This window comes from Aricia agestis, chromosome 12 (assembly GCF_905147365.1).
Source record: "Aricia agestis chromosome 12, ilAriAges1.1, whole genome shotgun sequence".
NCBI lineage: Eukaryota > Metazoa > Arthropoda > Insecta > Lepidoptera > Lycaenidae > Aricia > Aricia agestis.
Genome location: NC_056417.1, coordinates 12,415,926 through 12,443,792, shown reverse-complemented (window position 1 = coordinate 12,443,792; position 27,867 = coordinate 12,415,926). Strand labels below are relative to the sequence as shown.

The 27,867-nt window shown below is 40.0% G+C and overlaps 1 protein-coding gene across 3 annotated transcripts in view; it reads left to right on the top strand.

Moving 5' to 3' along the window:
- Positions 1-27,867, top strand: part of LOC121732538 ((E3-independent) E2 ubiquitin-conjugating enzyme UBE2O) — a 38,712-nt gene extending 10,845 nt beyond the window's left edge. The window contains exons 10-25 of one of the 3 annotated variants that reach the window (XM_042122457.1): positions 5,733-5,858; positions 6,558-6,658; positions 7,028-7,163; positions 7,586-7,672; positions 7,941-8,094; positions 8,574-8,725; positions 8,934-9,023; positions 14,640-14,810; positions 19,083-19,185; positions 19,573-19,666; positions 20,457-20,546; positions 22,687-22,799; positions 24,444-24,664; positions 25,810-26,007; positions 26,870-27,020; positions 27,289-27,867. In XM_042122457.1, the coding sequence (XP_041978391.1) occupies positions 5,733-5,858; positions 6,558-6,658; positions 7,028-7,163; positions 7,586-7,672; positions 7,941-8,094; positions 8,574-8,725; positions 8,934-9,023; positions 14,640-14,810; positions 19,083-19,185; positions 19,573-19,666; positions 20,457-20,546; positions 22,687-22,799; positions 24,444-24,664; positions 25,810-26,007; positions 26,870-27,020; positions 27,289-27,617 (2,316 nt within the window). In that variant the 3' untranslated portion in view covers positions 27,618-27,867. Of the gene's footprint in view, positions 1-5,732; positions 5,859-6,557; positions 6,659-7,027; positions 7,164-7,585; positions 7,673-7,940; positions 8,095-8,573; positions 8,726-8,933; positions 9,024-14,639; positions 14,811-19,082; positions 19,186-19,569; positions 19,667-20,456; positions 20,547-22,686; positions 22,800-24,443; positions 24,665-25,809; positions 26,008-26,869; positions 27,021-27,288 lie in introns of all 3 variants that reach the window. The other 2 variants (XM_042122456.1, XM_042122458.1) reach the window with 2 other exon arrangements.

The following is a 27,867-nucleotide window of genomic DNA, read 5'->3' as shown; positions in this document are numbered from 1 at the left end:
ACTTGATGCCTCCACTGCCGAAGAAGCATCAATGGTGTTGTCTATAGAAGATTTAAAGTTTGAGAGGGACGATATACTCGATGGCCTGCTTGAGTTAATAAACTCAAGCAGGTCATAGATTATATGAGATCAAAGTATCTGTTTAATAAAAAAGAATATATAATATTTTGATCTAATACTGATAATGGACGCGGCGGACTTGAAGTGATGAACTGTATTCTGAGGGTGTTGGCGTATTTGTTAATTTGCTGAGATCGACAAATTTTCAAAATCATTTTATATTTCAGACTGAGAGTGAACTGGTGTGACTGGCCTAGAGTATTCAGATCATGGGGACTTATCTTACAAAGTTAACTTATATTCATTTGTCTTCATCGGTGACACATCAAGGTTTTCTATAAGATGTTCAATAATTTCATCGGGCAACACAGTATTTTGCTCGATAAATCTATCACTTATGTTCTGGAAACTTTCAACTTCTTTAAAAAGTCGTTTTGGACTTTCTGAACATGAAAAAACAGTAAAAAATAACAGTAACAAATTAGAAGTCAATTAATATAGCTAACAATAAGAATTAACATAAATAGGTACTCATAAACATAATAAACAATACTAATTTGCAAAAGTAAATTGAGACATCTAAATCACAATCGCAACGTAGAAAAAGCTATATGGCAGATAGCCGCTTATGCCGCATAACATGACCCCCGCGCGTCCCGCGTATAGACGACCAGCGGTAGTTATCCGCATCTACATCGTGCAATTTCACAAAACAAGAGTAGATGTCTTCTTTTACGTGACAAAAGTACCAAAAATAAGGTGATATTTGAATTTTTGTTTTTGGTATGTTGTAGAACATGATATTTTAAGCTAGTTTCTACAAAAAAACGAAAAACTCAAAATTGCAGATGACTTTTTTTACTTTGCACCCGTCGAATTGAACTGGTTGACGTCTGACAGGTGACAAGTGACAATGCACCTCGAGTACTGTCACCTCACATAGACTATATTGCAGCGGTGTTACCAGCCACACTTCTTCCTCTTCTTATAAACCGGTTTTTTTGCCACAAGAAATCCGAGTTGTGCAGAATGTCACAACAGTTATCTTTTAACTGCTCTGTATGTAATAACTACATAATCGAAGAGAAAATCAGATGCTCAAAGTGCCGACGTTTCTACGACACCGTGTGCGCAGGCATCTCAGGCGATGTTCGGGCGACACTGACCCCTGAGTTCACCACGAACTGGACGTGCCAGGAATGCCGGTGCAAAATTCCTAGAGGGGATAACTCTGAAACCCCTATACGATCTCGCACTACCCATCATAGCGAGCCTTCTATTGGGACTCCAGGTATTTTTTCTTCGCCAATGTCTATTGAAAATGTTACAACTGTTCGTGGATCTCGTCGAGCTCATGTTAAAGCTGTAAATGGCCCTAACGACCATAACATAATGCGAGAAATCATTAACGAAGAGCTAGTGAAAATTTTCGAACAAAAGATACCCGAAATGATCACTCGTGTTCTTGAGCCTTTTAATGCTAAAATTATACAGACAGTGAATGTATTAAATCAAAAAATAGATAGTCTCCAAAAACAACTGCAGTCGTCAGTGTATAAAGCTGACTGTACTCCATCCTCCAGTGCAAGTGCTATGGAGACCTCCGCGAAGAAGCTCTCAGAAACCCAGCTGTCTACATGCCCCAAAGCTGCAAAGAAAGGCCAAGCTGATTCCGATACCATAACATCTCGTGCTAAATCTTCTAAAAATGCCCGACCAAGACCAGATGCATATCCTTCTAAGCGAAATGCTATCACTTTGCAGCCTAGCACCCATGCAGCGCAGCCAGTCGCTCTGTCCGGCAATACTATTGATGACAAAGGAAACGATATATCATCCGCTTGGCAAGACATTTCCTCTCTGCCCCCAGCAACTGCCCAAAACACTACCTCCTTGGAAGAAACTGGCTGGACAGAAGTTCAAGGTAGGCGAACTCGGTCATCGCCCCGAATTCAAAGTACCTACCATCACACCCACTCCCAAAGTCCGAAATACAAACGTTCATATCCTGTACCAAAATGTAAGAGGTATCAAAACAAAACTTTCTACGTGGCGATCTAATATGATGATTACTGAACATGACCTTATAGCTGTGACCGAATCGTTCTTAGACTCTTCGATTGATGACAATGAAATCTCTGCAGGCAACTGGAGCATATTACGCAGAGACAGATTATCTTTTGGAGGCGGAGTTTTGCTTGCATCTCGCCCAGGCATAATAATGAACCGATGTCTTCAACTCGAAACTGATCACGGGGAGGATTTGTGGGCCTCTTTCTCCTATCTGGGCTCCTTAATTTACGTCTGCGTTGTTTACCTCAAGCCAACTGCGGCAGATGATGAGTATATGTCATGGTTCTACAAGGTCGAAGAAATAATTTCTATCTTGAAGAGACATTTCATAATTTTAGGAGACCTCAATATGAATAGTGCATCTGTTACCATAAAAAAATATTATTGTTATTTCTTAAGTTATTGTAATATGTATGATTTTTTTTTAATGAAATAAGGGGGCAAACGAGCAAACGGGTCACCTGATGGAAAGCAACTTCCGTCGCCCATGAACACTCGCAGCATCAGAAGAGCTGCAAGTGCGTTGCCGGCCGTTTAAGAGGGAATAGGGTAATAGCGGAGGGTCGGGAAGGGAAGGGAATAGTTAAGGGTAGGGAAGGGAATAGGGTAGGGGTTAGGGGATTGGGCCTCCGGTAAACTCACTCATTCGGCGAAACACAGCGCAAGCGCTGTTTCACGCCGGTTTTCTGTGAGAACGTGGTATTTATCCGGTCGAGCCGGCCCATTCGTGCCGAAGCATGGCTCTCCCACGTATAAATGATGTGATGAATATGCGTGGGAGTAAGTTGGATGTTGTTTTGACGCGGAAGGGCGCTGTCGCTAGTTGTGACTATGTACCGGGAATGGAACTGGTCCCGATTGACCTATATCATCCTCCTCTTGACGTTACTGTCTCCATCGTGTCGTGTAAGCCCACTGAGGCTATGGAACCTAGTAACGTCGACAACCGGCACGATTACAATTTTACCAGAGCTGATTTTGTGCAATTATACCATACTCTGAAAACTGCCCCTTGGCACAATGTTCTAGATAATACTGATGCTACTGCTACCGATACATTTTATAACATCTTGTATAACGCTTTCGACACTTTTCCCATGAAAAAAAGACAATCTTCGGGCAACAGGCGGTATCCTGTCTGGTTCACTGCAGATATAGTTAGTGGTCTAAAACAAAAGAAACGACTGCATAATAAATGGAAACGTACTCGTTCTGAGCTAACCTACACTCAATTTAAGAATCTGCGTTCGGAACTGAAAATGAAAGTAAAGGCCGAGTATAGCTCCCATTGCTCTGCCGTCGAAAGCAGGTTGTTCAAATATCCAAAGCAATTTTGGCAGCACATTTCCAATTTAAAATCTAAGGGTGGGTTTGAACCAACTTTATCATTTAACGGTTCTTTCTATTCTGGAACTAAAAGTGCAGAAGCATTTGCTCGATACTTCTCTAGCGTTTTTCTCCCTAATATACCTAAACTAGATCCCAATTTAGAGTCTGTAAATGCAGTGGGAACTAATAAAATTCTTCCGTCTTTAACCCCTGGTGACGTAGAAAAGGCTATTGACAAGCTAAAAGCACACAGCTCGATAGGCACTGATAGTGTACCCCCATAAGTCCTAAAAGCGTGCAAAGACATCTTTACCGTTCCGTTATGTCACCTGTTCAACACATCACTCAAAGCCGGAATATATCCTAAACAATGGAAATTATCGAGGGTCATACCTATTCCCAAAACCACAGACTGTATTGCCTTCTGTTGCCAAATTTTTTGAGCTGGCACTTCATAATATATTAATGAAACAGATCCGTGGAATTCTTTCTGACAACCAGCATGGTTTCCGCCCTGGTCGCTCTGTCAGTACGAATCTTCTAGCTCACGTCGACATAATTTCTAAGGCTCTTGACGCAGGCTATCAAGTGGACGTTCTATACTTTGATTTCTGCAAAGCCTTTGATAGAGTCGGTAATGATGTCCTGCTCAAAAAGTTGAGCGCTCTTGGGTTCTCTCCTGGTCTTGTTCGTTTTTTTTGCAGATTATCTTCGTAATCGGAAGCAATTTGTGAGGTATGGATGTTTTGAGAGTGCCCCTTATCATACACGCTCTGGTGTTAGCCAAGGGTCAGTGTTGGGCCCTCTCTTATTTCTTATATTTATTAACGATCTTACAACCATTCTTAAGTTTGCTAAGTGTTTACTGTATACCGACGACCTCAAGATTGTTATGATCATAAAATCTCTTTATGACTGTCTTCTTCTACAAAAGGACTTGGATGCTGTACAACACTGGAGTATTTCCAACAACCTTTTGTTTAATATGAATAAGTGTAGCGTAATGACTTATGGGCGGAAGCTACACCCGATCATCTTTAATTGTCCATAGTATCAAGGACTTAGGGGTGTACTTAGACAAAACTCTTACGTTTAGGGACCACATATATGCGACGGCTCAAGACAGTTTTAAATGTCTAGGTTTTGTACTCCGCAACGTTAAGGACTTTAAAAATCCCGCCGTTATAAAATTGCACTAGTACGCAGCAAGCTAGAAACAGATGCGTGTGTCTGGGCTCCCACAGCTACATGAATTCTGATGCTGGAAAAAATCCAAAAGGCGTTTCTCAGATTTTTATTTAAGAAAGTGTACGGATACTACCCTTACATGTACCCAACTGGCTATCTCTTGGGTACCTTAGGTTACCAATCTCTAGAGGTCCGACGAGGCGTTGACCTAATATTGGTTGCCTTAAAAATCCTTCGCAATATAATCGATTGCCCTGAACTCCATGCCTTAATGTGCCGCTTGTTTGTGCCTGACAACTATCTAAAGCACCGTCCTAGCCGTCGGCCAAAATTATTCGCACTGCCGACATGTCGGACTGTCGCGAGAGCTGAGTCCCCGCTGTACCGAGCACTAAACTTGCTCAACGCCCTTCTGTCGGCCAATCCTGAATGTGATGTGTTTGTTGATAAGTGGTTGGATGTGAAGAGAGCATGAGTAAGATTTTGTGAATGTAAGTACGAAAGGGTTTCTTCTATTACTATTTAATTTAATTTGTGTATGTATTGTAACAATGTCATAATTAATTTTAAGTTTTAATTTTAGTCAGATTGTAGTTAATTATTGTAGTTGGGGTGACCCGTCGTAATTAACTTTAATAAATAAATAAATAAATCACCCTAATGGTTGTGTGACAAGCGGGAATACAAGAACACACATTATACGGTAGCATTAATCGCGTTTAAGATAGCGAAATCGATAACAACGTTATATCAAACTAAAATATTACTATTGCAATATCGAATAACATGTAGACATAACAATAACAGATATCAATTTTATCAAGTTTTAAAGCCATCAGTCCATTTTGGGCCATGATGGATTACGATGATTGCAAAGCTGTCTATAGCATGCCTAATCGACATTGACCATTAGTAATCAACTCATCGTAGATGATCATGCTTTTATTTGCAAGTTCCTTGCCGCTTATTTTAGGATAGGAATTAGGTGGTGGTAGGTAATTTGTGTTTATGTTGCAAATCTTACCTTAACCACTTTTATAAAACCTATTGTTACGATGTCGATCCTAATTTTTTTTGCACAGGATGGAACCATCGAGATGGGTATACCGTCGACTCAACTGTATCCCATCCACCACCTGGACGGGCAAGAGTGTTTCCCCGGGGACTTCGTCATCAATGGTGCTGCCAACGTTGAGGAGAACCAACAGGTATTTAGCTTGTTATTATGAAATATAAATGCTGAAAATATATAGGTAGCATATAGGTGTCATAGAATAACGTTTGATGACTGTGTTAGGTTAGTTTTATCTGGTTGTCACTTGTCACCGACAAAAATATAAATAAAATACCACTTTCTGACGTTTCATTTTCTACCGACATTGGTCTAGCGACCCATGCTGCCGCTGATTTATAGTGGCGTAGAGCAAATTGAAACCGAAACCCTACATCATAAAGTGGCATTTTATTTAAATTTTTGTTGGTGACGTCCCGATGATGGCGGCGGTAGACAAACGTCCTTAATATGTTACGCACACACGTAAGTGCGGACTCCTCGACATTAGCAGCACTTTCGTCTGTTTGTAGCGTTGTCATATTCGAACGCATCTATTGTTTGCAGCGTTGTCATATTCGAACGCATCTATTTTGATGTATAGTCGGTCAAGAAAGTGAAGAAATTAAAAAGTGGCAACATCATTGTGTCATCCCTTTTTCTTAGATTGATTTGAATAGGATGACACACATGTTGCCACTTTTTAATTTCTTCACTTTCTTGACAGACTATAAGTATTTGTAAAGTGATGATAAGTATTCTTCAATAAATTTAATTTTATCATCGTCAACTCATACTTATGGATTGTTTGTGATTTCTGAAGTAGCATCTTTTATTAACCAATATTTTTATTTAGCTCAAGCACAGAGAGTACGGCGTGGTGCAGCGAGTCGACCACCACGGACGTACGGCGATCGTGCACTGGTACCGCACCTACACGAGCGCAGACGAGCCTGTGTAAGTATTATTTTATATCAATTCGTAATGCTCTGATGTACATGTGACGTCTTATTATCTTATTACAGTCCACACTAATATCATAAACATAGTGTCGCTGTCTTTCTGTTACCTCTTCAAGCTGAAACTGCTGACTAAGTTTTTATCCCGGAAAAACGAATGGTTCCGCTATGACAAACTATGCAACATCTAGTAAAAATATTTCATGAATTTGGAGGAATATGACTGTTTTAACGATATAATATTATGTTTCTTATTGCCAGTTAATTGATTACAGTTAAGTAATTAATATTCTACTCTGAGTGCGGCAATTAATTCCATTTGTTCTACGACTGAACTAGTCTAGTTACATGTTGAACACATTTACAGGCCACAGATGCTGTACGAGAGTGAGATGAGCGTGTACGATCTAAAGGACCACCCGGACTTCCAGTACCGGCCCGGCACCGTCGTCATCCGCGTCGCCAACTTCACCGGCGAGGACGCCAACTGCACCGCAGGACAGGTGAGATAGCGATATGTGTTGATAGTGTGCGAGAACGAGACATATTATACAATGTGAAGCCGGAAATATCGGCAAGGCATCGTCATCATCCGCGTCCCAACTTCACCGACGAAGACGCCAACTGCACACAGCGATATGTGTGGACAGTATGCGAGAACGAGATAGCGTGTAAAACCTGTAGAAATATCCATTACTAATGGATATTTCTACAGGTTTTACACATACATTGCTCGGGCATTGTCGTCATCTCCGACGCCAACATTTCCGGCGACGTGCGAGAAAGAGATAGCGTAAAGAACCTGAAGGAATTTTTGGAAGTATCGGCAAGTCACCGTTGACATAGTTGAGCTATATAAATCTCGCTCTAAGTCGTTCAATTTCCATATTGATTCGTATTTATATAATATTTTGTGTTTCCGCAGGTGATAGACAACTTCCCGTCCGGTCGTGTGAAGGTGTGGTGGGTTGACGGACACACGAGCATGTGCTGGCCACAGGACTTGTACAAGGTCTGTACTGTGTATTACTGTCATTAATACATATTAATATTATAAATGCAAATGTGTGTGTCGCCTAACACCGCTGAACCGATTTTGCGAAATTTGCTATGGAGATACTTTGAATCCCGCTATTGGACATAGGAAATTGTTTATCCCGGAAAAATGTACGGTTACTGCGCGATAAACTAATTTTGAGATATGGGTGTTATCTAGTACCCCATAAATTCGCCAATGAGGGTTAAAAGTATCCGTAGATAATAACATTAATTTATATCAGGTGGGCGAGTACGACAGCGAGGATGGGGAGCTGTGGGGCTCGGAGGGGTCCGCATCGGACGATTCGTGGGAGACGCAGAGCTCCGCCCATGACCCGGAGCCGCGCACGCCCGACGCGCCCGCAGCCCCGCCCGCCGACCAGCCTCCGCTGCCAGGTGCGTATACGTACACAAACATGCACGCACGCACATACATACCGAGTTAATATAATATACGCACGTACATAACCTACATTCGAACTCGTGCGTACACACACTCGCACTTACGCAGACGCACATATAGAGCTATGCGCTCTAACAACGCGCTCGCTGCGCCGTCCCAAACACATTAATTAAATTTTGTCTCCGTCATTATTTTCAATAATTTTGCGTGTTTAAAATTACTCGCGAGTAAGAAACTTTTTTTTCCCATCCGGATACCACCAAAGTTTGTGCCCACCCATTTTATTTGTTTTATTCAGTGGTTGAAAATTCTTGTTTAAGCTTAGTTACAGTAAGGGGTCAGAATCTAAGCCTTAAAATAATATAAAGTATTGTATTTAGGATGACTTATGTTGCCGACTGACTAGTGACGTGTCGTTAAAAATACACCTATTCACCGAATTAATTTAAAATAATAATTTTACATATTATAGCGGCCATGACAGCGCCCACGACGGCGGAGGGCGAGGCGGCGTTACCGCGGCTGCTGGAGCCCCGCGTCGCGGCGCACCTCGAGCGCGGCCGGGTCGCCATGCGCCGCCTGGAGGAGATGTTCGCTAAGCATCCCACGCTGCAGAGCCAGGAGGTAGGTTCCTATATAGAGATGAGTGTATTATACACGAAGAGTGTAATGAATGTATTCACACAAGGCGACGATTCAATCAGAAGAAGTAGATTGCCTTCCTGTTTTTTTTTCGCTTTAATTTCAGGAAGGATTTTTATTTTTCACTACCTGTTTGTTCGTCTTTACGAATACTAAGTTGCTATTCTTCTTAATTCTTTCTTCTGTTTAGATAATGCGGAAACTTTTGTATCTGTACAAGGATTGTCGGTTTCTCGACCGGCTTATGGGTACGACTTTCTTCCATGAAGATCACTTCTTGGTAAGTTTAAATTCATTTTTCAAAGTAGGCAGGCAATTTCTGATATCATTAGCAGTGGTGCAGAAGCTTTTACTTACTTTTATATTTATATTAAAAGTAAGTAAAAGATTCTGCAGCACTGCTGATAATATCATCCTTATGACTGTGTTTGGAACGCTTTCGCGAACCGTCCATTCGCGATTCGCGATGTCTATGTGCAGTCCAATAATCAACCCCATCTAGTATATTTGCAATGTAACAATAACATTTCGCCCCAGGGTCTGCTAGAGCACGTACATGAGCGCGGCGCGAGCACGCCACGTGCGGGCGAGTGTGGCGTGCTCGCGCCGCACTGTGGTCCCAAATTCGACGCTCCATACTCATAGAACTCGATTGTTGAAAATCGTTGTTTTTTTTGGCCAGGAACATTGTAGGCCATTGTTCTATTATAAATATTAGGATATAAAACTCCTTAGTTAATTTGTTTGCGTAATATAAGCGATTTAAATTTTTTTTGTATGGGAGGAAACACTCAATCCATTTTTTTTGGACTGTCAACAACTGTAAAGTGGAGATTAACCAGGGGTTGTTGTCCTACATAATACGCATCCTACAAGCAATAACACTTCTGCCCGTTCTCGCCCGTTTGGAAATAATTTACAGAAATAAAAAAAATTCTATGGCCAAAATCATTCAAATCCATTTTATTCCGGACTGACAGCAACTGACAACTTGGGATTCACAGGGTTTGTTGTCCTACCTGAGACGATTTTTACAAGCTATAACACTTGTACCCGTACTTGCCCGTTTGGACGTGAGTACATAAATATGTATTTTTTTTTTCTATGAAAGAAACCATTCGAATCCATTTTGTTTAAAACTAATTACAACTGACACATTGGTATTCACAGCGATTGTTGTCCTACCTAAGACGATTCCTATGAACTATAATACTTGTACCCGTAGTTGCCCGTTTAGACGTGAGTACATATATTTATTTTTTATGAAAGAAACTATTCGAATCTATTTTGTTTGAAACTGATTACAAATGACACCTTGGTATTCACAGCGATTGTTGTGCTATTTTAGACGATTCCTACAAGCTATAATACTTGTGACCGTAATTGTCCGTTTGGACGTGAGTACATAAATATTATTTGTTTTATAAACTATTCGAATCTATTTTGTTCGAAACTTATTACACTACATGCACTACATGCCTTCAAGTGTCCATAAATTATTGATACATGGTGCAGACATCATTGCACATTTCAAATTTATTCCTATCGGACATCTTTAGGAATAAGCCTCTGAAGCTAGGAACAAGGACTTTCGAAAGTTACCAGAAAATCATTTCCGCAAAATGGATCGAAAAAAGAGAAATGAAGACGTATTTCATGGTTTGATTATATCTTCAGATCCCTAGTTGTCGAGTGTTCGGCCGATATTAAGGCATAAAAAAGCAGACCCAAATGATGATTTAAAATGTCTTTTAGAGATTAGTTCCAGCCTCAATGAACTTGACACTGAAGAAATAGAATTTATTAATGTTGATGATGTTGCATTGAATGACGAGTCTGATGACGAGTAAAAAATGCTATTGTGGTAGAGTTTTATGTCTGCTTTCTTTTAGTTTTAGTAATTTTAGTAAGGTCTTTAAAACAGTAAGGATATTTTTTGTTATAGTTTGTATCTTGTTTGTGTATATTACTAACATTTTTAACATAATTTTAAGCTTATTTTTTAACTAACAAACTAATTGAATATATTTACATAGATGTCATTAGTTTCTTAAAGTATAAAATTTTTACTGTTATAAGTTTTAAATATGTTTGGACAAAAAATAATAATAACACAATATTATTATTTCAACTGTGTATTATTTTAGAAGTAAGTGAGATTCGTCTCACCCTCAGGTTGGACAACAATCCCTGTGAATACCAAGGTGTCAGTTGTAATAAGTTTCAAACAAAATAGTTTCGAATAGTTTAGAAAACAAATAATATTTATGTACTCACGTCCAAACGGGCAATTACGGGTACACGTATTATAGCTTTTAGGAATCGTCTAAAATATTACAACAATCGCTGTGAATACCAAGGTGTCATTTGTAATCAGTTTCAAACAAAATAGATTCGAATAGTTTCTTTCATAAAAAATAAATATATATTTATGTACTCACGTCTAAACGGGCAACTACGGGTACAAGTATTATAGTCCGTAGGAATCGTCTCAGGTAGGAGAACAATCGCTGTGAATACCAAGGTGTCATTTGTAATCAGTTTCAAACAAAATAGATTCGAATAGTTTCTTTCATAAAAAATAAATATATATTTATGTACTCACGTCTAAACGGGCAACTACGGGTACAAGTATTATAGTCCGTAGGAATCGTCTCAGGTAGGACAACAATTGCTGTGAATACCAATATGTCAGTTGTAATTAGTTTTAAACAAAATTAATTCGAATAGTTTCTTTCATAGAAAAAAAAATACATATTTATGTACTCACGTCCAAACGGGCAAGTACGGGTACAAGTATTATAGTTTGTAGGAATCGTCTCAGGTAGGAGAACAATCGCTGTGAATACTAAAGTGTCAGTTGTAATCAGTTCTAAACAAAATAGATTCGAATAGTTTCTTTCATAAAAAATAAATATATATTTATGTACTCACGTCTAAACGGGCAAGTATGGGTACAAGTGTTATAGCTTGTAGGAATTGTCTCAGGTAGTACAACAATCCCTGTGAATCTCAAGGTGTCAGATGTAATCAGTATTGAATAAAGTGAATTTGAATGATTTCAGCCATAGAAAAATTCACATTTATGTAAATTTTGTCTAAACGGGCGAATACGGGCATAAGTGTTATAGCTTGTAAAAATCGTCTCAGGTAGGACTACAAACCCTGTGAATCCCAAGTTGTCAGTTGCTGTCAGTCCGGAATAAAATGGATTTAAATGATTTCGGCCATAGATTTTTTTTTATTTCTGTAAATTATTTCCAAACGGGCGAGAACGGGCAGGAGTGTTATTGCTTGTAGGCTGCGTCTCATATAGGACAACAACCCCTGGTTAATCTCCACCTTACAGTTGGATTTGGGTGTTTTCACCCAAATCCATTTTTTTTCGGACATTCCCACACAAAAAAAAAATCGCTTATATTACGCAAACAAATTAACTAAGGAGTTTTATATCCTAATATTTATAATAGAACAATGCCCTACAATGTTCCTGGCCAAAAAAAACAACGATTTTCAACAATCGAGTTCTATGAGTATGGAGCGTCGAATTTGGGACCACAGTGCGCCGTTCCTTTAACCCTCCGTGCACCACGTGAATAAAAGTTACACCGTGCACCACGTGGGGTTTGTCAAACCCCAAGACTTATCTGGGCAAGAAATGCGTCATTTGTATTTATTTGTCCATTTTATTTCAAATAACTATTTTTTATATATTCAATTGTAATATAAAACGATACTTAATGAGATAACTCCCATTTTTAATCCTTTACACCCAAAAATGAAAATTTAGTAATCTTTTACCAAGTAAAACATAGACTCTTTTTTGGTGAGCTCCCACAGTTGAAAAGTTACCTTTTATTTCCCGTACTGCTTTAAAATTATAAAACTAACTATACAAGGAATACAAATTGAATAATATCTTAATATAATCAGTCTACACGATATTCAGGCAAGTTGAAATCAGTACATTTCTTACAATGAAAGTGGGCACGGTATGTGTAAGCAAATAGGTCTATTATTGTGCTCACAACCGTATTTGAGTTTTCAATTTATGTTCCTGATACAATTGAACACATCTTTATTGATTTTGATAATTTTGCTGGTGGTCCAGGGGCTGCTTTGCCAAGAAATGCGTGAAACCGCTTACAAGAACCTCTCAGTATCCATGGTTTATATCTTTGCGATTTTCAAATCTTCTTCTATGAAAGTCATACTTAATTTGTTCATAAACCTGTTCACGAATGCTTATTTAATCGAAATGAATTCAAATTTGCGCGAAAAATAGATTTTTTCACATTTCACAATATTCTGTCTATACAACTTTTTAACGACGTCCTGAACTACGTGGGGTTTGTGGGACCCCAGCACACTTTGTGCACGTTTGTTCGTTACATCGGTGAAGAAAATCCTAAAGTGCAGCCGCAAAACGGTAAGGTAACGTCTTAATTCCAGCTACATAAAGCGTCAAAAAAATCACACGAATTTTTAAAAAGTTATGAAATTTTTTGTACGTCTGGGGTTTGTCAGACCCCACGTGGTGCACGGAGGGTTAACTGTAATCTTATATATGTTACGCTCAAAGACCGAAAACGCTCAGTGAGCGAAAAAATTGCTCACAACGCGTTGTGATAATAGTGAAACGGTCACGACGCGTTCTGGTAATCACAGAAATACCACAAAGCGAAATTCGTGTCGTGGCTGACGTGCTATTCGACCACAACGCGTTGTGGTAATCGAGTAAAGCCATGACGCGTTCTGAGCATTTAAAAACAGCCACGACGCGAATTCGTGGGGCAAACGAGCAAACGGGTCATCTGATGGAAAGCAACTTCAGTCGCCCATAGACACTCTCAGCATCAGAAGAGCTGATGCTGCGAGTGTCCATGGGTAGGGATGGGAAGGGAATAGGGTAGGGTAGGAAATAGGGGATTAGGCCTCCGGTAAACTCACGCACTCGGCGAAACACAGCGCAAGCGCTGTTTCACGCCGGTTTTTTGTAAGAACGTGGTATTTCTCCGTTCGAGCCGGCCCATTCGTGCCGAAGCATGGCTCTCCCACGTATATGGTGCAGGGCCGACTTTTACACGCGCACACACGTGGGCACTATGAAATGACTTCTGCTCAACTGGCCTGGTTTCATTGAAACCAGAGTGCTCTTGTGTATTGCGCACACACTTGGGCACTATAAAATTACTCCTGCGTAACTGGCCTAGTTTAATTGAAACCAGAGTGTTCTTGTGTATTGCGCACACACTTGGGCGCTATAAAATTACTCCTCAGTAACTAACCTGGTTACAGAACGCGTCGTGGCCGTTTTCATTAGGGTCACAACATGGATCGTGGCTGTTTTTAAATGCTCAGAACGCGTCATGGCTTTTCTCGATTACCAGAACGCGTTGTGGTCGAATAGCATGTCAGCCACGACACGAATTTTGCTATGTGGTATTTCTGTGATTACCAGAACGCGTCGTGGCCGTTTTCACTATAACCACAACGCGTTGTGAGCCATTTTTTCGCTCACTGAGCGTTTTCGGTCTTTGAGCGTAACATATATATAAAACTCAAAGGTGACTGACTGATTGACATAGTGATCTATCAACGCACAGCCCAAACCACTGGACAGATCGAGCTGAAATTTGGCATGCAGGTAGATGTTATGACGCAGGCATCCGCTAAGAAAGGATTTTGATTTTAAAAAAAACCCAAGGGTTTAAAATAGAGCATGATAGTTTGTATATAATAATACTTCATAACGCGAGCGAAGCCGCGGGCAAAAGCTCGTATGTCATATTGACATTGTCATATGACAAATAATGTCGCGTTATTTTTTTAACTGGTTAATATAGCCACTTTACACACTGTAGTTGCAATGTAACAATAATTCACTCCTCTCCAGGGTCTGTTAGAACGCGTACGTGAACGCGGCGCGAGCACGCCTCGTGCGGGCGAGCGGCGCGTGCACGAGCAGCTCGCGCGCCTGTTCGCGCCCGCCGACGACGCCGAGCCGCTCGACGAGCCGTCGCCGTCAACTATCGCGACTAGCAACGTCACTGTTGAGCCTATGGAGGTAACTAGTAAATACATATACCCCGCGTTCCTTTAAGCGTTAAAAACGATCAAAAACCCTCAAAATGCCTCGACTATTTTGAGCGTTTTATCGTTTTTAACGCTTAATGGAACGCGGGATAAATGCCGCACTCAGAGACATTAATAAAATCATAGAGTACTTAATAAATATACAAGAGTTTCAAAGCCCATACAAATCAACGTGATTGCAATTTTAGTTCTCATCTGAATGATAGATGGCGTTGGGTGTATCAAATTTGCCTTAACATGCCTTTAACGGATAAAAAAACGTGTGCCTAGATGGCACATGTTCTAGATTCTTTTTAAAACTACGAAAGCTACGAAAAATATCCCAGAGATGTCGCTGATCAAGAAAGGAATTTATTTAAATCATTGAAATTTTGTTGAATGTGGTTGAACAAAGGTTTTGGCTTTTTATAAAGCTATTTTTTTTTTTTAAGTTATAATATGATAATTTATAATTTTAATAATTAATAATAGTAACATGTAAAAGTTCTGTTTCTTCGAAAATATTCTGTGCATCGGGTGCGGCAAGCTAACTAGGTCTTTGCATAATATATTGTGGATGATTTATAAAGTATCTTTAGAGCGAAGTAACCTTCACTTCAAATAATGTAGTGCCTGGGATCAGAAAATGTCTCATTCATGTCGTTGATCGAACCTGCACCCTCTGCGAGTGCGAACCAAAGTGTCTAAACACACTAGGCTGAATTACGCCGGCGTAAATTCCCCCGCGTTTACGCCGAGGTTCAAACGCATACAAAATACGGTCAGAACGCGATGGACGACACACTATGCCGAAATTCCGTCGCGAGCCGAACTTCCGTCGAGCCGAGTCGAGCGTAAAGTTCGGCAGCGATTCGGCAGTAATGTTTTTCGAAACCGAACATAGCAAATCCAACCCCAAAGCGTTAACGCACACATTATATCTGAGAATCGGCTGAACGTAATTTCGGCCACGGAAATTACGCCGGCGTAATTTAGTCTAGTGTGTTTAGACATAAAGAGAGAAGTTAGCTGCTATAGCAGTGGCTTCCAACCTTTTTTTCACACGGGCCACAAACATCTTTTGATCTTGGTGTAAAAATTAACGATTTAAAAGTGGAAAAGATTCACAACTTTAACGACGACTTTACATTATCCTGCCGGTGAGCGTGAATTTCAAAATGATTTAACATCACGCGGGCCATTGTTAAATTTGAATAGTTTGAGCTGTATAATTTGCTATAATTCTGCTTATTTTTTAAGTTTAACATTCAATACAATATTGAATAATAATTATGTGAAGTGAGAACCTTAACCCGACCATACTCGAGCACTTAAGAATACCGATAAGTTACCGTACCTCAGTGCCTACATGGAGTAGGTAATAAATATACAGATATTTCCATGAATTTATTGATACATATTTTAAAATAAAGTTGTAACGATTAAAATAATTGTGTATTTTTTTTTCGTTTACGGTTAATATAGTAACAAAAACTGTTTCACCATAATAACCGTAACGGAAGTTAAATATTCAGATTAATGTTTTTAGCTATCTTAAAAATTGACCGATTTAATTAAAGCAAGATTGTAAATAATTCTGTTTTCTTTATTATTCTATGATAAAGCTTATTATAGAATTTATATTATTGTATTTGCAATTAAACACTTCTACCATCTTCTACAGAAGTAAATTCCGTAGAAGTTTCTAGAATCGCCGAGAATAAAATATAATATATTTTATTATATTCTCGGAGTTTCTTTTTTCTTCAATTATTGAAATCAATAGCATATTATTATGCTATTGATTTGAATTGAACAACTTTTATTTATGGATATTATTGGATTTAGACTTTGTTCAGTAGCATAATTCATTACAGTTAAGTTTAACGAACAATATAAGAAATTGTAATAGTTTTTAATACCTACTTCCACATTTTAATTATTATTAAAAATAGTTGTTAAATTCCTACTACCTACCTAACCTATCAAAAGAAATTGCCATGAAAGCTATTTGTATAATTTTTATATAATAAGAATTTTTAATAAATATGCTATTAGATGACACAAATACATGATATACTTATATACTTAGGTAGTTTTATATTTGAAACAAAATACTAAATCGGTGGTCAAAATAGGAGTATGTAGTTACTTTAGCCTCAATTTATTGTAATCAAAGGTAATAATTATAAATAAAACCGTGTAAATGGTTTTATTTCTATTGATTTTGGTATTTTATAAACCCTCCTTCATACATTTTTACGCAGTAGGTTAGAAATGCGCGCAAAGTGCATCACTCTTCAAATCATCACAAAAAATGGTTTATGTTTTCAAGTGTAAACACAAACCATTTTGAGGCGGCCTTTTAGTGCGAGCCGATATTTCAAGAAATATCGGCTCGCACTCACACGTCACGTTTGTGAAGACTCAAGAGTCAAGACGCCCAAAATGGGCGTCGTAATACGACCTAACATAAATAAACAATAATAATATAATACAGGCTCTTCACATAGGCAAGCGCGTTGGCGAGCGCGCTGGCCTAGCCACAGCTGGCCTAATGTGTAGAAAGGGTGTTGGCGCATTGGCGGTAGGTATTTGGATCCTGGCTGGCACGCTTGTGAGCCGCGCGGTGTTGGAAACAGCAATTGTCGCAAGCCTTGCGCTCCATCCACACATTGGCCGCGCGATCAGTGTCCTTTGATGTTTCCAACACCGCGTGGCGAGCTCGCAAGTGCACTGGCCAGCGTTCGAATACCTACCGCCAATGCGCTAACGCCCGTTCTACACATTGGGCCAGTGGCTGGGCCAGCGCGCTCGCCAACACGCTTGCCTATGTCACAGAAATATAATAGTACAAGTACCTATGTGGAGTGCCGGCATAATCATAAGCGCCTTGGCAAGCGAACCGCCAGCGCGTTGGTGAATGCGCTTGCCTATGTGGGGAGGCGGCCCTAGTGTGAGCCGATATTTCTTGAAATATCGGCTCGCACTAAAAGGCCGCCTCAAAATGGTTTGTGTTTACACTTGAAAACATAAACCATTTTTTGTGATGATTTGAAGAGTGATGCACTTTGCGCGCATTTCTAACCTACTGCGTAAAAATGTATGAAGGAGGGTTTATAAAATACCAAAATCAATAGAAATAAAACCATTTACACGGTTTTATTTATAATTATTACCTTTAATTACAATAAATTGAGGCTATCGGCCGCGACACCATCTAACGATGGGTTTTTTTTTTATGAAATAAGGGGGCAAACGAGCAAACGGGTCACCTGATGGAAAGCAACTTCCGTCGCCCATGGACACTCGCAGCATCAGAAGAGCTGCGGGTGCGTTGCCGGCCTTTTAAGAGGGAATAGGGTAATAGGGGGGGGTAGGGATGGGAAGGGAAGGGAATAGGGGAGGGTAGGGAAGGAAATAGGGTAGGGGATTGGGCCTCCGGTAAACTCACTCACTCGGCGAAACACAGCGCAAGCGCTGTTTCACGCCGGTTTATGTTATTGTTGCTTAAACACTTACAATAAACATTGATTCGGAAGTATTTTTAGAAAATCATAATCATTATTCTACGAGTATTTAAATGATGTTGTAAAAATGTAGAGAAATGTTCTTTCGCGTTTTAAGGTTATTCCTTTTGATTTCATTGGCTCGTTTTGTTGTATTATTACATTTTCAAATATAGCCAGAATCGATGATAGCGCCATCTAGATTTAGCTTGCTTTTCTCGTACACGCAATTTTGTATGTGACTCAACAGTCTACATATGTATGGCTGGTCTATGATAAAATCAAACTTCAATGGCTTATGTGAAGTCAAATCTTTATTAATTACAGTTACTGAGTACGACAGTAGAACTAGCTTACACAGAGGTTGTTTCAAAACGCGCTGCTCGTATGTAATCCAACCAATAAGATCGCTCGTAGAAATTGGACGCAATCGGCGTACGTGTATAACGAGTCGCACATGCGCACGACTCAAAAGCCAGTCGTCTTTTCTAATTCTAAAAATTGAAATAAAACTACAGAACGTATTTAGTAGAGGTATATAATATTGTTTCAGCAATATGTCAATATTATATTTTTAATATTTTATGTTATGACTAATGACTACTTTCTAATAATGTCTTAAATTTAATTTTACTTATCATTATTTGCATGCCTAAATACTATAGGTAGAAAGAGTGAACCATGTTTAATAATTCAACAACTTCTTGTACTTCTTTCTGCAAATAAATTATTATTATTATTATTATTAATTTCAGATAGAGACAACCTTCCCTAAGAAGCCGCTCAGCTTGAATGTAGAACAGGCACAGGCCTCGAGTTCCGACACCAGCGCCGCCAAGGACGGCACGTCCGAAAATCGTAAGTTTTTGTTCCACACCCCCAGTGGTCGTTATATTCGGCTCTAAAATAAATCCGTAAAGAGATAATTTATTCCAACATTAGTGTCACATTGAAGCAAAGTCAAGCAGTTGCTGTATGCTGTATGTTTTTATTCTAGCCCATCGATTTAAAATCCCCTTTTGACTCACTTTCGGAAAATACTACGAGTGACGCGTGTTCACTTGTTGTCGATGTCAACTATACAAACGCGAAATCTTTAACCTCTTGATTTTAATCCTAAAAACCCTAGGAAAGAACTATAATATGTGCCTGAAAATGAACCGTTCGAAATTGTAGCGCACCGAAGTTGCTGGCAACTTCTATTACTGTCAATAGGACACTGATTAATGGAGTATTTTCCCGCAGCTGATGACGTGGAAGGCAACGCCCGCAACGTCTGCTACAAGCTGTGCTCGCTGATACACGCGCAGCTGGTGAAAGCCCACGCGGAGGTCAGCCGGTATGTGTGACCATATCGACCTTATAAGTATGTGACGTAACAATAGAGTATATGACACTGATCTTACAAGTATATCGCTGACCTTACGAATATATGGTACCCGTCACACAAGTCCTTCAGGTACTTAGCACAGGGCCAGACTGACGTGGTGTGAAGCATCCATAGATTATTATATGATATTGACCTTACAAGTATATGGCACTGATTTTACAGGTATATGACTCTGACCTTACGAGTATATGACACTGATCTTACAAGCATAAGACTCTTATTTTACGAGTATATGACACAAATCTTACAAGCATAAGACTCTGACTTTACGAGTTTATGACGTAACGTATATGACACTGACCTCACGTGTATGTTATATGACACTGATTTTACCAGTTTATAATACTGACCTTGAGGATATGGGGCTGTGCCGTCACCCGATCAATAAAGTGCATATTTTTGTTAGAAACATAGGGATATCTAACATTTACCATGGTCCATGAACCAATTTTTGCCAACTTTTGGTTTACAGGTAACAAAGACATGGGTGGCATAACTATGACATTTGACTTTACGTGTTGAATGACTGTGACCTTTGACTTTATAATTACGTGTGTTAATAATATTAATTATATTGCTTATTATTTTCCGTAAGAGTATAGACATATTGCCTATTCAAAATAGTGAAAGACGCACAAACTGGAAATCAAAGATGTGGATAATGATCGCATCCATTTTTGAAATCGGTTTAAGAGATCAGAGAACAATTTTCATACATAAAAGAATTTGTTTTCCGCAGGAGAAGGCCGCATGAGCTGGCCGAATTCCTAAACGACTTAATGAAAAAGCAAAGCGCGACTGAAGAGAAGTTACCCTACCACTTTTCAGTGTGAGCCTCACTTTATTTTTTTTACCCCCCTCCTTGCCTGAGAGCAAAAGAATGAAGAGATAACCTTTTACAACAAAAGTATTTTGTACTTATTTATCAAATAAATTCGAAATTAAATCCAATTTAAAATCAAATACCAATATTATATGTTTTTACTTTAAATTTTAAAAATCAATCCAATTTTAAAAATCTAAGTTTAAATGTTGTAAACAGGTTATGTCTGTGAATTGCATTGCTCTTTGCTCCACAAATATAAATTTTACCCTCGCACATAAATAATAATATGTATTTTATGCCACACTTGTAAATATTACAAAAATTAAATGCTTTTTCTTACAATTATTTTCATAAGTATTGTACATTTCATATAATTATTATTATTGTTTGGCGCCGTTATAATAAGAATTACATATTTAGAAAGAGACATCGATGTAGCATTCTAAATAAGTGCACGTAAAATATTTGCTAGAAAACTGCTTTACCGATAAATCTATAACCGCCATCTAGTGTTTTACAAAGATGAATTTATTATTAACCATGGTTAAAATATAATGTTATTAAATGTCGGTAAAGCAGTTAGTCTTTGATAACAAGCATTAAAATTATACATGGTTTCGGAATTCGAGAAATTATCACTCCAAAGGAAATAAATAATAGTTCTCCAAATAACCATATAAGTAATGACCGCTTGAGTATGATCTGAAGTTAGCAATGAGCAATAAAATTAGGAATGAAACAAACTATAGAGTTTCACAAATTTAACGTTTTTGACGAATAAGTCTTCATAGATAGTATGATACCATCTCATTTATTGACGTTGAGAGAAATATTATATTTTATGTGGTTTTTGTAATGGTTATGCATCTGTAAGGTGTTTTGTTGCATGAAAATTGATATGCAGTATGTGTACTCTTTCCCCAGTCGTCTTCATATTTTTCAAACTTATTATTATTTATAATTTATCAGAAATTATCTAGCACTCCATATATAAACAAAAAATAAATATATTAGTTCTACATTACATGCAAAACGTTTATAATGCAGTAAATACTAGATTTTATATATTGGCCAAAACAGTGTGACTTTTTTTTTAAGTAGTTAGAAACTAGTTGCCATTTCATTTATGAAGTAGACTATTTATTTGGATTTATTCACGAGTAGTTAGTACCCCAGTAGCAACTCCGTAAAAGTGGTAACTTAATTTCTCTGTTTGACGTTAACCATTAGACGCGTAGTCGTTCGTTCAATGTAAGTTAAGCAACGCACTGCGTCAAAATTGCCTCTATTGTCAACCAAATATCTAATTTAGTACACGCCAAATAGAGTCGACTTTGCTGCAGCACATAATCGTACACGTAAACGATCATGTTTTGCGCAGAACGATTTAAAACTATTTTCTGTGCACTAAAATTGATATTTGCAAATGGCGGATGAATAACTGCCGCAATCAGAGACGAATATGAATTAATATTCGTCTCTGAGTGCGGCAGTATGACAATTTTCTCGCTGGCGCGTGCTAGCCCCTATGCGTTATACCCAGTGTTCCAAAAATCCGCACTCCATATGCATGGGTAAATTGTCTATGAAAGTTGATGTTTAATGTTTTGTGACGTCACTAACCAGTAACCATAGATTTGACTGTACATTGTTTTGATGGATTTTGGTTTCGATAGTATAGTCTGTTAAAACGATGAAGATAATTAATTGAGTCTCACTCAAAATAGATTTAGTAACTGACTAACTTTTTAAAAATATTAATTGCAAGTTTGGAACATTTAGAAGGAGTGGAAATGATTGCTTTAAATCGGTTTTTTGTACCAAGGGAATCCTTTTTAACAGTAGGACGTAAAATATTCATAAACTAAATTTTCAAGGTTATGCTTATAACTAAATGTTAACACATCTATATAGATGGGTTGCTTGTGGTTGCCTAAATCCTTATTGTAAATATTATTGTGACAAACCCTTACTTATGAAAACACAGGCTAAGAGGGATTCTATTTTTGGTCATATCGGACACGTAGGAAAAGGGATAGCTTACTTATAATAAATTTTTCATAAGTAAGGGTTTAAATGTATGAAGTTTGTGTAACAGACGTATATTTTTACAAGTATTGATTATTGTTGCAATTATTTTCAGTCAATACGGAGCGTTAGTGGTGAGCATAGCTGATGAAATAGAAAAAGGAGAGAAGAAAGAGAATAATGCCGAGAGCGAATCGGCAGATACCACTGCCACGTCTGATAAGAGCGGTAAGTTCGAGCGAAACTAAATATATTGCTTTTTTTTTATGAAATAAGGGGGCAAACGAGCAAACGGGTCACCTGATGGAAAGCAACTTTCGTCGCCCATGGACACTCGCAGCATCATAAGAGCTGCAAGTGCGTTGCCGGCCTTTTAAGAGGGAATAGGGTAATAGGGGAGGGTAGGGAAGGGAATAGGGTAGGGGATTGGGCCTCCGGTAAACTCACTCACTCGGCGAAACACAGCGCAAGCGCTGTTTCACGCCGGTTTTCTGTGAGAACGTGGTATTTCTCCGGTGGAGCCGGCCCATTCGTGCCGAAGCATGGCTCTCCCACGTATAAACGCTGCTTTGTATTTCGGTACGTTTTGTTTTAGAAAGGAGTAGTTTTAGAAGCAGTACGCTGCGTTGCTACAACGCGCGATAATGCAAATGGTACCAAACAAACAAATTACTTGCTATAGTTTGTGCGTTTTATGATGATATGCGTGACACATTATAATTGACAATAGTAGGGAAGTTACCTAACTAAAATTAATCGATAGTTTAAAAATATCGAATCACTTCATCATCGAAACACGACGATTTCAGTGGTGCCGGCGATATAAGATGGCCGCCTTTTTTTATCGATTTGATTTTGATTCAACCGAGTCAATCTCTATTGACATAAGTTCCGTTTCATGCAAATGTTTTCGTAACAATAATTGTATACTCCTTTTTCACAGTTAATATTTATAATTTTTATTAATAAGTTAGCATTTAGCATCTTTTCATTTTTATTCATTTACAATTATTTGTTTTTGTAGATGGAATATAATTTATTAAATTTTGATTTTTTTTTTGTTTTCTTGTAAAAAAACCCGTAGCAAGGAACATGAAAACTGTCACCCATATCATCTTAGAACGCACAAACTATAATTTAGCAATAACACGTCGGCGTATCGACGCTGCAACGACGTATAATAGCTTAAGTTAATTGGTTTATAAAATATTTTGACGTTAACCAATCAGAAGAGCAATCAAATAAAGTTCAGTTAAAAAACCCAGAAACGTGAAGTACTCTTTTTTTTTTTTTTTTTTTTTTTTTATTTATGAAATAAGGGGGCAAACGAGCAAACGGGTCACCTGATGGAAAGCAACTTCCGTCGCCCATGGACACTCGCAGCATCAGAAGAGCTGCAGGTGCGTTGCCGGCCTTTTAAGAGGGAATAGGGTAATAGGGGAGGGTAGGGATGGGAAGGGAATTGGGGAGGGTAGGGAAGGGAATAGGGTAAGGGATTGGGCCTCCGGTAAACTCACTCACTCGGCGAAACACAGCGCTAGCGCTGTTTCACGCCGGTTTTCTGTGAGAACGTGGTATTTCTCCGGTCGAGCCGACCCATTCGTGCCGAAGCATGGCTCTCCCACGTATAAATTCTATTTCTTTTAACACTATTCTCTTTTATTTCTTTTAACACTATTCTGAGCGGGAGGCCTACTACAAAACCGTTTTGACACTCAAAGAATCGACGAGAATGCCGCGTCCTACTAGACAAACGAGAAATAATGTTGTTAGAGCAGGACGCGGCGTTCTCGATAGATTGTTTGAGTCTCAAAACGGTTTTGTAGTAGTAGTAAGCCTCCTGTTTTACAGCATATTTTGAATACGTTCCAGCGTCCAAAGACGCACCCCTCGCGACCGCAGAGGGCGACGCGGAGCCGGCCCCGGAGCCCGAGGTGGAAGTGGGTCCGGGGGCGGAGGGCTTCTGCGTGCTGGAGTCCGCGCCCGCCGCCCACCGCTTCCGCCTGTCCATGCTGCAGCCGTCCGAGCCGCGCAGCTTCTACTCCGCAGTGAAGCGCGAGATCAAGCTGCTGAAGAGCGATCTGCCGCCCGGGGTGAGCTATTAACTTGTGTAGCATGTGGATCCGGGGGCGGAGGCTTCCGCCTGTCCATGCTGCAGCCGTCTGAGACGCGCAGCTTCTAGTCGGCTGTCAAACGCGAGATCAAGCTGTTGAAGAGCGATCTGCCGCCCGAGGTGAGCTATTTGCTTGTTCATTACGTAGTATAATATTATGGTCGCTTTTAAAGCCGCAAATCATTTGTTTGCGGGATATTTGTGCCTTTACACGAATATAACTTATATCCGTTTTGATAATTAAACTTTGTGTTAATCACTTAAAACTTGTGGACTGTATTAGAAGTTTTTTTTATGAAATAAAGGGGGCAAACGAGCAAACGGGTCACCTGATGGAAAGCAACTTACGTCGCCCATGGACACTCGCAGCATCAGTAGTGTTAGCACGGCGACCAGCGGAAATGCGAAAGTATGGACAAACTGTGGAAATAAACCGAAGGTGCCGTTCCGATCTTTTTTCGTTCCGAAAAATTTAATTAAAATGCCACTTTATGACACACTATAGTATATGTCATAATGTAGGATATGATTTGAATTTTTAGAACTATAGTCTGTCATAAAGTGGCTTTTTAATTGAATTATTCGGAACTAAAAAAGATCGGAACGGCACCTTAAGTTTATCTCCGCAGTTTGTGACTATAGGTCTGTCATAAAGTGGCATTTTAATTGAATTTTTCGGAACGAAAAAAGATCGGAACGGCACCTTGGGTTTATTTCCACAGTTTGTCCATACTTTCGCATTTCCGCTGGTCGCCGTGCTAGCATTACTGAAGAGTTGGAGGTGCGTTGCCGGCCTTTTAAGAGGGAATAGGGTAATAGGGGAGGGAAGGGAATGGAATAGGGGAGGGTAGGGAAGGGAATAATGTAGGGGATCGGGCCTCCGGTAAACTCACTCACTCGACGATACACAGGCCTAGGACGATGAGAGGAGAAAGTGGAAGGAAGTTCCGGTGTTGCTAGCGCTCCTGTGTTGCCAGACGATGCGGCCAGAAGACGTCGCTTGACGTAGGCTGGATTGCTTGTGTTTTTTGCCCAATAAAAAAAGTAAAAACCGTGTCAGGTTACTCTAAAGACGCGAAATCGCGTACAAACTTATAAGTTATAACCTTAATCTGTAACTTGCAGGTGTGGGTCCGCGGCTACGAGGACCGCATCGACCTGCTGTCCGTGATGATCGCCGGGCCGAGCCGCACGCCGTACGAGGGCGGGCTGTTCGTGTTCGACGTGCAGCTGGGCGGGGAATACCCGCGCGCGCCGCCGCTCTGCCACTACCACTCCTACTGCTCCGACCGCCTCAACCCCAACCTGTACGAGGACGGCAAGGTATGGTGTCTTCTCACTGTCTGTCCAATGACTTTTCGTGCCTGACATAGGCACATAAATAAGTTTTGTATAAGCACTAAACAGTAATGCATTTCTAGGAAAAAAAAGCAAAGCCAAAACCCACCGTAATCATTCGGAACGGCATAACGCATTGTATGATTTGTCTGTGTTTCGTCGACGCGCGTCAAAAATACTAGCTGATGCTGCTTTTCTCTCCGGTCCATTGTATAACAAGGTACTATCAGAGAAGTTGGGTCCTATGCAAATCGGGGACCTAAGTAGTTTTTTTTTTATGAAATAAGGGGGCAAACGAGCAAACGGGTCACCTAATGGAAAGCAACTTCCGTCGCCCATGGACACTCGTAGCATCAGAAGAGCTGCAAGTGCGTTTCCGGCCTTTTAAGAGGGAATAGGGTAATAGGGGAGGGTAGGGAAGGGAATAGTTGAGGGTAGGGAAGGGAATAGGGTAGGGATTGGGTCTCCGGTAAACTCACTTACTTACTCAGCGCAAGCGCTGTTTTACGCCGGTTTTCTGTGAGGACGTGGTATTTATGTGGCTGGCCCATTCGTGCCGAAGCATGGCTCTCCCACGTATATAGTTAGTACGTCAAACCCAGCTGACAGATCACAATTAACATTGAATTGACATATTCAACCAAATAACGTTGGTCTGTCAGTTGCATAGGAATCAACTTCCTCGATGGTATATCTGTTTATCGGCAGATAGCGCCTAGCGGATCTACATGGTTTGTGGGGGTTTTGACATGTCAATGCTAGGGCTTAACATAACCCGAACAAATAACGTGTAACAATTTATTTATGTGTGCGACTGTAATTGTATACAATAAAATGTATCATGCAGGTGTGCGTGTCCCTGCTGGGCACGTGGTCGGGTCGCGGCGTGGAGGTGTGGGGCAAGGACAGCTCGCTGCTGCAGGTGATAGTCTCGCTGCAGGGGCTCATCCTCAACGCCGAGCCCTACTTTAACGAGGCCGGCTACGAGAAGCAGAAGGGTGAGTGTGTCTGTGTGCGTGTGTGCATGCGTATAATATGTGTTTGTTCATATGTGCGTGCGTGTGTCGTGATGCTGTGAGCCAATTGTCGTGACTAGTTTTAATTTACTTCTGTTGTGCGTGTTGTCTCTCACTATTTATAATGTGCTGCTGCAGGCCGCACACCCATATATTATCTGTATACTGAATTATATGAATATTTTAAATAGCTTATTTCTTTTTTAATGATGTGGAAAGCAAGATCTTAAAATAATAATTTCATTGTCAGGTACACAACAAGGCAAGGAGAACTCTCGCATGTATAACGAGATGGTGTTACTGAAGCTGGTGCAGTCCATGACGCGTATGCTCATGAACCCCCCCGAGCCGTTCCGTGAGGAGATACTCGCACACCTTCGCGCCTCGTCGGCCCCCCTCTGCGAGCGCCTGGAGGGGTTAGTGGCGCTCTCCAACGGGCAGCGCTCCGACCTAACCCCCCCGGATTACCCCCTCATTCCGGCGTCTCGCGGCTTCTGCCTCACCCTCCGCTCGTCTCTAGAATCGTTCCGCGCGGCGCTGCGACGGAACGACATCATAGTGCCGCCATCCACCTTATAGCCTTAGCGGTAGCTAGTTAATTAATTGTTAGCCCCCGGCCTCGTGATGACAGATCGTAGTTTTAGTTACACCGAGCCCGCACTCGTGTGTTTGGATTTGAAAATACCAGTGATAAAGTTTTAAGCAAGGTTTCATTTCGCGTTGGTTTCGAGCCAATAGATGGCGTTATACGCGTGGGTAAAACAGCACACGACAAGAATCTTAGGGTCAATTTATACTAGCGCAGAATCGAAGCGCGTCGAAGCGAATT